Source organism: Vicugna pacos, chromosome 9, assembly GCF_048564905.1.
Source record: "Vicugna pacos chromosome 9, VicPac4, whole genome shotgun sequence".
Lineage (NCBI taxonomy): Eukaryota > Metazoa > Chordata > Mammalia > Artiodactyla > Camelidae > Vicugna > Vicugna pacos.
In genome coordinates, this window is record NC_132995.1 from 10,344,864 (window position 1) to 10,359,759 (window position 14,896).

The window sequence follows — 14,896 nt, forward strand, 5'->3', positions numbered from 1 at the left end:
CCTGTGGCCCTGCTCACTGGTGTCCGTGGTCTCGTACTGGCTGTCCCGCTGCAGCTCAAAGATGTCTACTTCCACGCGAGCCTTGGCTGGGACCTCGATGATCCCGTTGATCTGCTCCCGGGCCAGGGCTAGGGCCAGCCGTTCACCACGGCCACACACTGTCTGGTCATCCAGGATGGCAGCTGAGGGGATACAGGGGTTGGGGACCATACTCCTGGGTCCTGAGGGAGAAAGGGCTGGGCTCCTGGACTCCCTGGCTCTGAGGTAGGGCTGGAGATGGGGACCAGGGGTCTAGACTCCTGGATCTGAGGTTGGAGAGGGCTGGGATCTGGACTCCCAAGTCCAGGGGGAGGAAGGAGCTGGGGGCTGCTGGGCTGAAGCCCAGATCTCTGGGTCTTGAAGAACTGGCATGCCCAAAGAAGAGCCGTGGGGCCCAATAGGAGAGTCTGTGAGGAGGCAGGAGCAGGGGCTGTAGGGCCTCACCCATGCGCAGTGATGAGAGCACCTGGCAGCTGGGGCTGGCGAAGGCAACAATCAGCAGCAGCAGCAGCTCAGCCGGCATCTTCCTCCCCTCCTCATGGGGACGCAGCTGCCGCGGCCCCCACTCGCCACCTGCAGGGAGACCCCAATCCATGGGGAGACTGCTGATATGGGGGCCTCTAAGGCCCTTTTGTGCACTGCTGGATGGGGTAGTGACCACAGAGCCTGGAACATTGTTGGTGGACTCTGAAGAGCCCTGCCCTCATTAGAAGCTGACAATACTGAGGGCATTGCTGGGGGGAAGCCCAGACTCAGAGAAGCCCTAGCAGGGAGAAGCTCACAGCACTCAGGCGCTGAGTGGGAGAAGCACTGCTAGAGGATTTTCACAGCTACCAAAACAGGAGGGAGGCATGATAAAGATTTCAGGTAAGAGTGAATTCCCTGGACCATCCCCACCCTAATAGGAAACCAGGAAGTGCCATCCCCCACCCAGTCCCGCCCCTGTCTCTGGGCAAGCAGCTGTTACTAGGCAACAGAAACCGGCTGGAGAGGATGCAGTGGTTGCTAGGCAACCCCATCCCAGGCCTCACTTGCCACCTTCCTGACGTCCCTGGTTCCCACAATCCCACAGGGAAAGAAGCCTGGACATCCGGGGTCTGGAGGGGAGAGTATCCGGGAGTTAGGAAACTTGGGAAGAGAAAGACACATGGAGACACACAGGTGGAGACAGATGGACAGAGACCCAAGGTGCCTAAGAGGCTAAAAAACAAAGAAGAGTAAAGAGAGAGAAGAGGGAAAAGAGAGAGACAGAACGAGGAAGAGAGCCTGGGGGTGGAAGGGATATCAAGAGACTCAGAAAAGGAGAAAGGGAAAATTGGCCAAAAAATAAGGGGTTAGAAAAATGATAAGAAAAAGAGAAGGAGAGTGATAGGGAGATAAGGATAGAAGTAGGAGAAAAAGGGAAGAGATAAAAAGATAGGCAATGGAGAGAGAAAGGGCAGGACAGGGAGAGGAAGAGCAGGCAGGCAGAAGACAAGGAAATCAAGCCACAGGAAGGACACAGAACAGAACAGGAAGAAAGGATGAAGAGAAGACACAAACCCACTTGAGATGCCACCAGAGAGAGCGGGAAGGGAAGAGTGAGCAAAGCCCGGAGTGCACTGTCTGCTGAAGCAGGTGCAAAATTGCAAACTGCAGCCCCCGACCCTGCTGTAGGGAGCTGAAGGTTGGGGGAGACAGTGAGTCTCTGCTCTCCACAGCTGCTCCCTACCTCCCAGATTTCTGCAGGGTCACCACTGGGCAGGGATGAGATTGGTCAGATGCACAGCTCCCCCAGGCCAAGAGCCATGCCCAAAGGAAGGGACACTTGGGTTTCCATGGGAGAGGGTTACTGAAAGGCCTGGAGTGCTATGAGGTGAGCTTATAGCCGGGGGTCTTCCCACACCCGACTCATCCCCACAGAAGGAGGGCTTAAGCTGGTGAGATGGCAGAATGAAACCTGCTAGTGGAGGCAGAGGTATAATACAACACTTCAGAATGTCCCTTGTGGCCTGGAAAACCTAGGCCTGGACAGCAGGAGACCCCATCAGTCCCTGCTCTACCTCTGACTCCCACATGACCTTGAGCAAGTCCCTTTCTCTTGGGATCTCTGGGAAAGACAGGCTGGGGGTGGGAGGGCATGCTGGACAGCCTGTAGGCTGTGGACTGTAATTTGGATCTGAGGTGAAGGCTTTTCAAGGGTGGAGGAGCAAGGGAAACAGAGAGCCCAAAAGGAGACATCCCAGAGGGATGAGGAGGGCAGGGCTAGGAAAGAGGCAGGGGTGACGGGGTCATCCTGAGACACCAGGGGCTTCTAGGGGCAAATCAGGGAGCAGAGACTAGAGGACAGAAAGACTGAGGAAGAGACAGGGGCCGGCAGGGCAGCACCCCACAGGTGGCAGGCACAGGTGGGAGCCGTTAGAGAGAGTACAGGGACAGGGCTGGGGGCAGCAGATGGACACAGAGGCACAGGAAGGCCCAGAAAGAAAGACAGATAGACCAAGAGGAAGTGGCTGAGGCTATAAGAGAAAGGGACACACAAACATCACCTAGAAGGGAGACACAAAGGGGACAGAGACAAGATGGGGAGCATGAGACAGGAGGGGAACAGAATCAGGCCTGAGCCCTACAGGCCCAGAGACTTAGGCAAAGCCAGGTATAGGTGGAAACACAGCAACCAAGCAAGCACAAGGGGCACTGCCAGGGGAAGAAGAGAGACAAGTAGGCAAGGGAGAGAGAAGGCAAAGGCCAGAGGGCAAATGGGGTGAGCGAAAGGGCAAAAAAGTTAACAGGCACAAGAACTGTGGGGAGGAGAGAAATAGCAAAACTCTGAAAAGGGCTAGTCAGAAAGAGGCAGAGAAAAAGTATGAGAGAGCCACACAGCAGACTACAGAAGAAGGGGCAAGTGGGACAGACACGAGATGGAGAGAGAGGGACTCACAGGCAAGGGGAGAGGAGAAGCAAGAGTGAGGGAGGGAAACTGAGGCAGTAGGAAGGGTGAGTGACCCAGAGGGCACGGGCAGGGATAGGACAAGCACCTGCATCAGGGGGCAAGTTCACAAGAGGTACATCCACACAGAATGCCTTGGAAGAGGGGTTAATTCTAGAGCCTGCAAGCCCCAAAGTGAGGGAAGGAATGGGAACCAAACGGCCAAGTAGGGAAACACAGAGGTGGGAAGAGAGAAGGGGAGGGGCAAGACACCAAGGAAAAGACAAAGTGGACCATGGAGGGGGACAGTGGCTAATGAGTGAGGGATGGAGGAGATAGAACTCAGAGTGGATCTAGAGGAGAAAAGCAGAAAAGTAAGAGAATGAAGACGGCGTCCAATCCCAGAGTTCAAGAGGGAGGCAGATAGGTGAGCAGAGGCACAGGCAAAGCAGTGGACAGAGGGCAGTGGACAGAGGGCTAGACCTGGCGTGGGATCCTCCCAAAGAGAGAGGAGTTTTGAGAGAGAGAGAGAGGAGAAGGAGAGGGAGAGAGATCAACGGAGACACACCAAGAAAGGGTTGGGTTAACAGCAAAGAGAAAGAAGTTGGACAGAATCAGAGAGAAGCCCAAGAGACACGTGAAATGGAGATTCAAAAATGGAAAGACATTTCCAGGAGATCAAGACCAGATGGGATGGGGATGGGCCCATGGCAGGCAAAGAGGATGAGGCTCCGAGGAAAGAAGAGACTGAAACAGAGTGAGAGATCAGAGCCGGTCACCTCGGGACTGAGGCTGGAGCAAGCAGGGGCGGAGACCTGTCAGGAGTCCTGGAGAAGGAGTGAGACGGCAAGTAAGAGCCAGTCAGACCCTCAGGACCCAGGAGCAAGGCTGAAGAGCAAGGCTGAGCTGTGTACCCAGAAGGGGTGAGAAAGGCCGAGGTGAACTGAGGCTGGGAGATGGAGGGTGCAGGGCAGGCCCCTGGTGGGGGAGGGTATTTGCCGGTCTGGTCCGGGGAGCAGGGGAATGTGGGGCCCTGCAGGCAGCAGTGAGCCTAGCCTTCCAGGACCCAGTCCCGGCCCCAGCCCAACCCCAGCCCTGCAGACACTCACGGATCCTGGTGGGACGGAGGGCTGGGCTCCCTCGAGGCCCGAGGAACGACAACGAAGAGATGCTCTGGCACTGGGTGGTGTGGCTGGGGCGGGGGGAGAGGGCAGTCCACAGGGCCCCCTCCCCCGCCTCCGGTAATGGCCCCCAACTAATCCAAAACAGGGGCTCCCCGGGAACAGTGAGGAAGGACAGGTGGAAGAGGAGAGGGCGGGCCGGGGAGGGGAAAAGGGGAAAGGAGAAAATGGAGGAGGGAAGGGGAGAGAAGAGAGGGGGAAGGAGCAAATGGAGGAGAAGGAGGGAGGAAAGGAGGGAGGAAGGTGAAAACGCAAGGGAGGGGGCACAGGCAGAGCCGGGGGAGGGGGAAGCCGGCCCAGGCAAGGGCCCCCACCCCCTCCCCTAGCCGGGCCGGCCTGGGGGGGCCTCTGGGGGCGAGGACTGGGTGGAGACAAGGAAGCCGGCCATCAGGAGAAGTGGGGGAGGGGAGGGCTTGGTGGGGGGGAGGGGGTCACCCCTTCCCCCCTCCCCCCTGGAGCCCCGGCCCTGCCCCGGAGGAGGCTAGGGCCTGGAGTCCTCAAGCCCTCAGCCGCCACGGGAAAGCATGCTGGGGGCGGGGAGAGGCTGAGGAGTGGAAGGGCTGGGGACGATGGGGTGCTGGGAGACCCGGAGAGCCAACGAAGGGGCAGGAGAGGTGGAGAGATGGGGAGGAGGGACAGAAGGAGAGAGGGAAGGATGAAGAGGAGCAGGTGGAAGAGGAAGGCGAAGGAGGGTGGGGTGTCCCGGAGGCGCCCAGTGCAGGGCCTCAGCGGGAGGGCCTGGCCACGGACTCCTGGTCCCCTGTGAGGAGCAGCCACCGGCTCCGGGTTCCCAGCTGGGCCTGCCTCCCTGCTGCTGGCCGCCACTGCTACCGCCGCCACCGCCACTTCTCCCCTCCGAGGCCGCCGCCTGCCTGTCCGCCCGCCTGCCGCCCGCGCTGGGTCCTGGAGCGCAGGGGGGCGGGGGGAGAGAGATGAGGGAGGGAGGGAGGGAGACAGGGAGGAGGGCAGGCAGGAGGAAGGGAGGGAGGCAGGGAGAGAGAGATCGAAGGGAGGGGAGTCAGGGGAGGGGGAGCCCGTATTGGTCCAGGCTAGGGGGCCCCCCGCGAGGAGAATGCCGATGAGGGGAAGGCGCTGCATAGGATGGAGGGCCCACCCCTGGGCCGCCCCCTCCACCACACCATGCCACCTCCCTGCCCAGGCAGCCCTTGGGCACAGGAGCCCACGGAGACAACAGGCAGGGAGACTTGGGGAGAAGGCCATGGAGGTGGGGGGAAAGGGCCCTAGAGATGAAGAAAAATGTAGAGAAGCAGCAAGACAGCCATCAAGAGCCACAGAGGTGGACTAAGGTCCACAAACTCCACAAGGACAAGGACAGGGAAAAGCCCAGACAAAAAAAAAAAAAAAAAAAAAAGAGCCATCAAGACAAGGGAGTAGACCACAGAGACAAGCTGAGGACCTAGGAGACAAGAACAGCTTGTGAACCTAGACAGCACCCCCCCCACACACACACACAATGAAGATAGGAAGAGGGGGCAGCTTGTGAACTCAGCTCCCCAGGAAGATGGAGAGAGGCCCAGGGAAAGAGAAATGGGGAGTGGTCCGTGGTGAGAGAAGACCACGGACAGGAGGAGAGGCCCACAGAAACTGGACCAAGGATGCACATCACAGAGACAGGAAGGAGGGCCAAGGAAAGTGAGAGAAGGTCACAGAAATGGAGGGAGACGCATAAACACCAGGAAAACCACAAAGGCAGAATGTGGACACAAAAGGCCTACTGAGGCAGGAGCAGCTGGCCCATGGAGAAAAGGGAGAACCCCCCCCCCCCGAAACAGAAATAGCTCCTGTGGAGGTGAAGGGATGGGTGGTGAGTATTGGAATTCTCCATAATGCAGAGAGAAATCCTGGGGACCCACGGAGATAGTGGGTGGGGAGAAGAGTCACCCAAGCATAGAGACAGTGGGAAAGGGCAGGGAGCTGAAGGGCAGAGCCAGAAGAAGAGGGAGACTCCCTCCTTCTTGGAGCTGAGCAGGGCAGGAGGGGCATGGAAGAAATAAGCAGAGACACAGATCTTGGAGTGGGGGTGGGTGGTGCAGTTAAGTGGGGGGGGTGAAATTTGGGGGGAAAGAACATGACAGTTGGCGCTGAAGGCTGAGTCTGTGACTCACCACCACCCCCAACGTTCGTGATGGGGAGACACTGACACTCACGTGCAGCCCCCAGCACACGTGACCACAAGCCTTGCGCGTGCACACACACACACACGGCATGTGGCAACCCTCACACCAGCCTGGTATGGGAGGCCCTCTGCAGCTGGCATGTGGGGGATCCCCAAAACACATCTGACCTGAAGGATGACCAACTTTGCCTGCACCTCCTTACCTACCTGGGGCCCCCAATGCCCATTCTCAGCTCCAGCTAGACCTGGCCTCTAGGCCTTTGCTTATGCAGGGACCCCAGCATAGAACGCCTAGCCTCTCAAAATTAAATCTGTCCCGGAAGTCCTAGCCCTGTGTCACCATCTCCAGAAAAACGGACGCAGGCCTCAGCTTAGTCCTGTATCATCTCAAGTGAAGGGACCTAGTCCATCCAGAAAAACTGGGAAGTCCAAGAAGAAGGTCACAGCAGAAAGAGACCTGACAAGTCAACCTGGACACTTCCATTTTCAAGTGGGGAAAGGAACCCTCAGAGTCTAGCCTCCAGGTTCTCTGGCTCCTGCCCCAGGTGGCCTCACCCTGAGGGCAAACTCAGATTATCAGCTTTAGAGCTCACTGATTACCACCAACTTCTTTCCTCCACTTCTTGCATTCATCCACTCTGGACATCCCATCTGCCAGGCAGTAGAGCCTGGGAGACAAAAGTATAGACCTTGAAGTCACGGGTTGGAATCCTGGCGCTGTCTCTTCCTAACAATGGACAAATAACTTAATTTCTGTGACCCTCAATTTCTTTGCAAAGTGAGAGCAATTGTTCCTCCCTCATAGGGTTACTGGGAGGATTAAACTGAATAATACATGTAAAGCACTGAGTATAACACTTAGCAAGTCATAACACACTTAGGACACATTAGCTATTATTACTCGGCTCCCAGAGATTCTAATAAAAACAACTCTTACATAGCTTTTTCTCTGTACCTCACAACCATACAGGGGCTGTTATTCTTCAGATGAAGAAACTAAGGCACAGGGTTGTTGACTTGTCCAAGACAACAGCTAGGAAGTGGAAGGGCCAGGATTCCAATCTAGGCAGCCCGATGTGATTACATGGGACTGGTGTTAAAGGAGTTTAATCTAGCCGAAAGTTAGGACATCCTGTTAGAATTCAACTGAAGGACACAGCAAAGGCAATGGCTGAAGAATCAGACCTAGGTGGAAGGTAAATGACTAATTCCTCTAGACTCAGTTTATTCATTTAAGAAAAGGGGTGGGGGAAAAGTTAAAACAAGTGAATCTCTTGCAGCTCTCCTGTCCCTGGGAAGTAGCTCTGGAAACCTAACAGTGCTGGGACAACTTGCTCCCAAGGCCCTGAAGGCCAGAAGGGGAGATGAGGGTGAACACATAGGGACTCTACCTTCCCTGAGCTGCGGGGGCAGCAGCCTGGAAGGAAGGCACCCTGGAAGGAAGAATATAGTCCAACCGTTACACGGTCACTTCCTTCAGGTTCTCATCCTGTTTGTCTTTCAAGGCATCCACTCCCTTACACTCCCTGTTTCTTCAAATGAAACTGTCAGTCCCGCTTTTACTTTTTCTCCCTCAATTTCCCATTTTCTCTCTTATCTTTCAGGTTTTCCTTATTCCCTCAGACTCCCTCTCCCCTGCTCTTCCTCCGACATTTCTTCTCCCCCCTCCCTCAAGAGCTCCTCGGTTTTTCTTCCTTTCCTTCTTGCTGCCTTTATTCCTTTCTTCCTAACGAATAAAGTCTGAGCCTTGATTTACCCTTTTTCTCTTTCCATGCAATTGGTGCTACACTTTCCCCTCTCCCCTTTGCGCTGACTGCTGATTCACTCTCTCCTTTTGCTCCTCTGGGGTTCCTGCGGCTCAGTTCCCCCGCCCCCGACCTCCGAGTGTCGCGAGCCTCAATTTCCCCCATTTTCACCCCGGACTCCGACGCGCATCCCGCCCGGCGCCCCCAAGATGGCGCCCGAAGCATCGCTCCGCCGTCTGACGTCATCGCGCTGCCCTCCCCTCTTGAGCCGTCAAGCGAAATCGATGAGGAGGTGGAGGAGGAGCATCCTTCAGGGGGCGTAATGGGGCGGGCACCGTCAACCCGGGGTCCGGCCGGCGCGGGAACGTCGTTAGAGGATTGGTTGGGCACCGCAGAGGATCTCAGCGCCCCATACTATTGGCCCAGGGCTCTGAGACGTGAGCGTCGATTGGCCAAACGACAGGGGCCAGACGGACGATGATTGGGCTCATTTCGCCATCCGCGCGGCGGTCGAGGAGGAAGGTGGGAGGGGCGTTGCTGAGGGCGATTCGGGGCGAGAGCGAGGCTGAGGAGCAGGCGAGAGGCGACGGCGAGAGCTAGAGAGGGCGCAGCGTTAGGGTGGCCGCACGAGGGGAGCGGCAGCCCGGGCCTGGGCCCGGGGCGTGTGAGACAGTGGAGGCGGGTAAGTGCGGACGGGCGCGCGAAGGGCCGGCCGGGCTCCCCTCACTGTCCCCGCGGCCTCCTGTCGCCACCTCGCCTGCGTAGTGAGGGCCGGAGGGGGGCGCGCGCCGGGAGGTGAGGGCGGAGCGGTGCCAACGGCCCGCGGGGCGCGCGGGGGGCCGGGCAGGGGCTGGGCTGGGGCGGCGGGTGGGCAGAGGGCTAGAGTTGTGGGAAGGGCTGTGTGAGGAGGGACGGGGCTCGGGCTACGGGCTGGCAGGAACCTGGCTGCGAAGGGAGGCGTTAGAGCTGTCCTGGGGAGGGTCTCCAAGGCTCCAGGGAGTATTTCGGCAAAGAGCTTGGCGGTGGGACAGTCCAGAACCGAAGGATGGTGGACGGTTAGAGGGCAGTTGGGTGCCCAGGGAGGGGTTTAGGCCGTGAGAACAGAGATGATTAAGTTAAAGCGAAAATCTAGTTATGCCTGAAGAGTTAGGCCAGTGAGAGGTCTTGGTGTGAAAAGATAATCAGGAAATGGATGTGCCTAGAAGGGAGATTTAGAGCTGAGTGAGAAGTGGAGGTCCAGGTGTGAAGAATGGGGTTACGTTAATGTGAAGAGGTGTTAAAGCAGAGTGTGGGGGCATTGGGTATCCTTGGAATGGGTTGAGCTGGGTCTCTGGAAAGAAGGGGAATGCTATGTGAAACAGATGTCTCTAGAATAGCTTGAGTGAAGATAGTCTTTCTGAAAAGTACAGGGAATTGGGTCAAGGTGAAGATTGGGAATTGGGTATTTTTCTGGAGGGGGTTAGGGTAGAGAGGGAGATCTATGTGTTGAGGGAGGGAAGATCTGGGTATCCCCAGGGTAATAGGCTGGTGAGAGGGGCCTGGGTGTGAGGAAGAAAAATCTGGCTATCTGGGGGGACGGGGAGGGGTCTGCATAAGAAGAGAAGGTTTGGGCATTAAATAGATTTGGGCAGTCTGGGGGGTATATCTGAAAGGAATTTAAGCCATTGTGTAGGTAGTCTGGATATCCCTGAATTGGGTTAGCGTATATGCAGGATCTTTTTGCAAAAAGGAGGAATTTTGATATGAAGAGGGGATGTGATCATCCCTGGAATGGGTTAGGGTGGGGTTGGGTCTTTTCTGGAATAAGAGGAGTTTAGGTTGTTATGAGGAAGGGTGTCTGGGCATCCCTAGAATGGGTTAGGGTGGGATGAAGGGCATCTTATTGCAAAGAAAGAAAGATTAGTTTAATAATCTGAAGGGGATCTGGGTATTCCTGGAATGGGTTAGGGTAAGGGTGGGTCTTTTTGTAAAGAAGAGGAGCTTAGGTTAATATGAAGAGGGGTGTGGGTATCCCTAGAATGGGACAGGATGGGAGGAGTCTATTTTTGCAAAGAAGAAAATGCAAAGAGAGGTTCTGGGAATCCCTGAATGGTTTTGGGTGGTTGTCTATGAAGAAAATGGGTTTAAATATGAAGAGGGGGTCTGGATACCCCAGAGGGAATTAGAATCATAGATGAGGTCTCAGTGCACAGAAGAGATAGGTGATTGTGAAGAGTGCCTAGGTGCCCTGGAGATGCGAGTTAGGGTGGTAGGAAGGGTCTGAGTGTGAAGAAAGGGTTAGGCTTTTGTGAAGATGGGAATGGGTATTCTGCATAGGGGCTTAGGAGGGAGGCCTTGATTTGTAGAGAGGGGTCTGAGAATCATAGGGAAGTGGTTAAGGTTGAAAAGGTCTGGATGTGGACTTGGGTTAGGCCAGTGTGAGAAAAGTTTGTTGGGAGAATGGATATTTTGACTTAAGGAACCTGGGCACCAAAGGGAGAGTTGGTGGGTGACGGGGGCTGTGTGTAAAGGAGGGGGGTTGCACCATGAGAGGGTGCTGAAAGTGGCAGGGCATTGGGACAATTTGAGTGGTTGGGTGTAAAAAGAGGTAGAGAACCTGGGGGAGGGAGGCTGGGAGAAGCGGGTGGTTAAGGGCTGTTTGAGGACTCCCCCAGGCTCCTGTGGGTGGGAATGGGGTAGTGTACAGCTGAGGAGAGGAGTCAGTGAAAGGAAGCCTTAAGTGGAGAGGACACAGATTCCTGTGTGATGTGTTGGGGCCTTGGCCCAGCTGTGAGGCATGAGAATGAGGGGTTGGACAGTTCACAAGCATCTGATGGGTGGAGTTGAATGCACATTGCTTTGGAGGTGAGACTTGGGTAGATTCATTTGAAAGGGACTGCTGGGAGAGTTTTGTGCTTCATGCCCTTGTGTGTTCAGGAGAGAAAGGATTGTTAGTTGGGGGGTGGGAGTGGAAAATATGGAAACAAGTTAGAGGGAGAAATTGATCTAAAGTTTTGGTAGGAGATGATAAAGGAAGGGAAAGAATTGTCCCTGGGAAGGACTGAGGAAGCAGTGGCTTAGATGTGATTTGTCCCCACCTCTCCCAGCCCAGGGTCTTGCCACCGCCATGACTGAAGAGTCAGAGGAGACGGTCCTGTACATAGAGCACCGCTATGTCTGCTCTGAGTGCAACCAACTCTATGGATCCCTGGAGGAGGTGCTCATGCATCAGAACTCCCATGTGCCCCAGCAGCACTTTGAGCTGGTGGGTGTGGCTGACCCTGGAGTCACTGTGGCCACAGAGGCAGCTTCTGGCACAGGCCTCTATCAGACCGTAGTGCAGGAGAGCCAGTACCAGTGCCTGGAGTGCGGGCAGCTGCTCATGTCACCTAGCCAGCTCCTGGAGCACCAGGAATTGCACCTGAAGATGATGGCACCCCAGGAGGCAGTGCCAACTGAGCCACCATCCAAGGCGCCCCCCCTGAGCTCCAGTACCATCCACTATGAGTGTGTGGATTGCAAGGCTCTGTTCGCCAGCCAGGAGCTCTGGCTGAACCACCGGCAGACACACCTCCGGGCCACTCCCACCAAGCCTCCAGCTCCAGTTGTCCTGGGATCCCCAGTTGTACTGGGGTCCCCCGTGGGCCAGGCCCGTGTGGCTGTGGAGCACTCCTACCGCAAGGCAGAAGAGGGTGGGGAAGGGGCAGCTGTCCCCTCTGCAGCTGCCACCACTACTGAGGTGGTTACTGAGGTGGAGCTGCTTCTCTACAAGTGTTCTGAGTGCTCCCAGCTCTTCCAGCTGCCAGCCGACTTCCTGGAGCATCAGGCCACCCACTTCCCTGCTCCTGCCCCAGAGTCTGAGGAGCCTGCCTTGCAGCAGGAGACTCTGACCCCATCACCTGCGGAGGTGCCTGTGTCTCAGCCTGACCCCCTGCCGTCCTCAGACCACAGTTATGAGCTACGCAATGGTGAAGCCATTGGGCGCGATCGCCGGGGGCGCAAGGCACGGAGGAACAACAGTGGAGAGCCAGCTGGGGCAGCCACCCAGGAGCTCTTTTGCTCAGCCTGTGACCAGCTTTTTCTCTCACCTCACCAGCTACAGCAGCACCTGCGGAGTCATCGGGAGGGTGTCTTTAAGTGCCCCCTGTGCAGTCGTGTCTTCCCCAGCCCTTCTAGTCTGGACCAGCACCTTGGAGACCACAGCAGCGAATCTCATTTCCTGTGTGTGGACTGTGGCCTGGCCTTTGGCACAGAGGCCCTCCTCCTGGCCCACCGGCGAGCCCACACCCCAAATCCTCTTCATTCATGTCCATGTGGAAAGACCTTTGTCAACCTCACTAAGTTCCTTTATCACCGGCGTACCCATGGCGTTGGGGGTGTTCCTCTGCCCACAACACCAGTCCCACCAGAGGAGCCTGTCATTGGCATCCCTGAGCCAGCCCCAGCGGAGACTGGAGAGCCAGAGCCCCCGGAGCCCCCTGCTGCTGAGGAGAGCTCAGCAGGGCCCGCTGCCCCAGGCACCTACCGCTGCCTCCTATGCAGCCGTGAATTTGGCAAGGCATTGCAGCTGACCCGGCACCAGCGTTTTGTGCACCGGCTGGAACGGCGCCATAAGTGTGGCATTTGTGGCAAGATGTTCAAGAAGAAGTCTCATGTGCGTAACCACCTGCGCACACACACAGGCGAACGGCCCTTCCCCTGTCCGGACTGCTCCAAGCCCTTCAACTCGCCTGCCAACTTGGCCCGCCACCGGCTCACACACACAGGGGAGCGGCCCTACCGGTGTGGGGACTGTGGCAAAGCTTTCACACAAAGCTCCACGCTGAGGCAGCACCGCCTGGTGCATGCCCAGCACTTCCCCTACCGCTGCCAGGAGTGCGGAGTGCGCTTTCACCGCCCCTACCGCCTGCTTATGCACCGCTACCACCATACAGGCGAGTACCCCTATAAGTGTCGCGAGTGCCCCCGCTCCTTCTTGCTGCGCCGACTGCTGGAGGTGCACCAGCTTGTGGCCCATGCGGGGCGCCAGCCCCACCGCTGCTCATCGTGTGGTGCTGCCTTCCCTTCCTCGCTGCGGCTCCGAGAGCACCGCTGTGCAGCTGCTGCCGCCCAGGCCCCGCGTCGCTTCGAGTGTGGCACCTGTGGTAAGAAAGTGGGCTCAGCTGCTCGGCTGCAGGCACACGAGGCAGCCCATGCAGCTGCTGGGCCCGGGGAGGTCCTGGCTAAGGAGCCTCCAGCCCCTCGGGCCCCGCGGGCTGCTCGCACACCTGTTGCCTCCCCACCAACCCTTGGAGGCACGGTCCCTGCGGCCCCTGCAGCCCCTGCCCGACGCCGGGGCCTTGAGTGCAGCGAGTGCAAGAAGCTATTCAGCACAGAAACGTCGCTGCAGGTACACCGGCGCATCCACACAGGTGAGCGGCCATACCCATGTCCAGACTGTGGCAAGGCCTTCCGTCAGAGTACCCACCTGAAGGACCACCGGCGCCTGCACACAGGTGAGCGGCCGTTTGCCTGTGAAGTGTGTGGCAAGGCCTTTGCCATCTCCATGCGCCTGGCAGAGCATCGCCGCATTCACACTGGCGAACGGCCCTACTCCTGCCCCGACTGTGGCAAGAGCTACCGCTCCTTCTCCAACCTGTGGAAGCACCGCAAGACCCACCAGCAGCAGCATCAGGCGGCTGTGCGGCAGCAGCTGGCAGAGGCTGAGGCTGCTGTCAGCCTGGCTGTGATGGAGACTGCGGTGGAGGCTCTGCCCCTGGTGGAGGCCATTGAGATCTACCCTCTGGCTGAGGCTGAGGGGGTCCAGATCAGTGGCTGACCCTGCCTCATTTCATTTCCCTTCAGCACCACCCTGCCCTGTTGCTGAAGAACCTTCTCCAACATCCCCTTAAGTCTCTGTACATACTGTGCCCCTTTTCCACCCCTCCCAACTGCAATGTAAGTTCTGTAACTGGATTTATTCTCTCTTCTCAGGGGGGCACTCTAGGGTCCTTGATGTGCATAAAGGAGCACCCACACACACACCTGTTAACACTGGTGGCCCCAAGATGAAACAGTCAATAAAGACTGAGTTGGACATTTATATGCTTCTGTCTGTCTGGGCTGTGTTGGGTGGTGGAATTTGGGACCCAGGCTCGTGGGTCTTACTTTTCATGACGGCATTCCAGTGTTTTGAGCAGGGCCTGGCAAGTAGTAGGAGTTCAGTAAACATGGGCTGAATTGAAGAGGAGGATCTGGAGCCCACGGGCCTGGCTCTCAGGGAGCCAGACTTCACTCTGGTGATAGGGGCAGCATGGTTCTCTTGCCACTAGAGGTCCCCACAGCCCCACAGAAAAGCCTGAAGCCATTTCTGCTGGTGGCGGGAATATTTAGGAAAATTTTCAGGTTCTTACCAACCCTGTCCCTCTGCTCTCTAGCCTGATGTGAGCTGTCTCCCCCAAGTCCATCTGGTTTTCTCACTGTGGGTCCCTGAGGGCAAATGCAGGTCTGGGAAAGGCATGATTTCTGGGGCAGTAGAGGAGGTGGCTTCTGGGACAAGACCCAGCTGTGAGGTTAGTGATTTTGAGTAACAGCTTTTGGGGGTAGGAAGCTTCACAAGGGGGGTGCTCTGACACTCACCTGGAGTTGGACTCTGGCTCAGCCAACAGGTGTTTGTTGTGGAGAGGCTAGTGGTTGGGGTGGCTGACTGAAATTTGAATGTCTAATTTGTCTCAAGTATTTTCCTACATTTTTTGGAAAAATCTTCATGCTGATCCTGTGAAGAGAAGATTTTGCAGAAAAGGAAGCTGAATTCAAAAGCAGTGAGGTGACTTACCCAAGGTCATTCAACCCAGATAGGGCAGAGCTTGAATTTAAGTGTACTTTACTTTGGTTTAATCACCTATACACTTTTCTGTACACACTTAGG

General features: G+C 56.7%; 2 protein-coding genes across 8 annotated transcripts in view; one reads left to right on the forward strand and one right to left on the reverse strand.

Moving 5' to 3' along the window:
- GRIK5 (glutamate ionotropic receptor kainate type subunit 5) overlaps positions 1-8,259 on the reverse strand; it is a 51,221-nt gene extending 42,962 nt beyond the window's left edge. For 2 of the 6 annotated variants that reach the window (XM_072966976.1, XM_072966974.1), the window contains exons 1-4: positions 8,022-8,147; positions 4,057-5,031; positions 484-612; positions 18-182 (exon numbers count right to left, since the gene is read on the reverse strand). In XM_072966976.1, coding sequence (XP_072823077.1) covers positions 18-182; positions 484-562 — 244 coding nt within the window. In that variant the 5' untranslated portion in view covers positions 563-612; positions 4,057-5,031; positions 8,022-8,147. Of the gene's footprint in view, positions 1-17; positions 183-483; positions 613-4,056; positions 5,032-8,021 lie in introns of all 6 variants that reach the window. The other 4 variants (XM_072966972.1, XM_072966971.1, XM_072966975.1 and 1 more) reach the window with 3 other exon arrangements.
- Positions 8,260-8,522: 263 nt separating this feature from the next.
- ZNF574 (zinc finger protein 574) lies at positions 8,523-14,071 on the forward strand. 2 transcript variants are annotated; one of them, XM_072966978.1, is made up of 2 exons: positions 8,523-8,692; positions 11,097-14,071. In XM_072966978.1, exon 2 carries the CDS (start codon positions 11,117-11,119, stop codon positions 13,805-13,807), a length of 2,691 nt encoding a protein of 896 aa, XP_072823079.1. In that variant the 5' UTR covers positions 8,523-8,692; positions 11,097-11,116; the 3' UTR covers positions 13,808-14,071. The 2 variants fall into 2 exon arrangements, with proteins under 2 accessions (XP_072823079.1, XP_072823078.1); XM_072966977.1 differs by lacking the exon at positions 8,523-8,692 and adding an exon at positions 8,885-10,854.
- The last annotated feature ends 825 nt before the right edge of the window (positions 14,072-14,896 follow it).

Bases quoted from the DNA above. Each gene is read 5' to 3' on its own strand.
- ZNF574 (XM_072966978.1), top strand. From the start codon at position 11,117: ATGACTGAAGAGTCAGAGGAGACGGTCCTGTACATAGAGCACCGCTAT.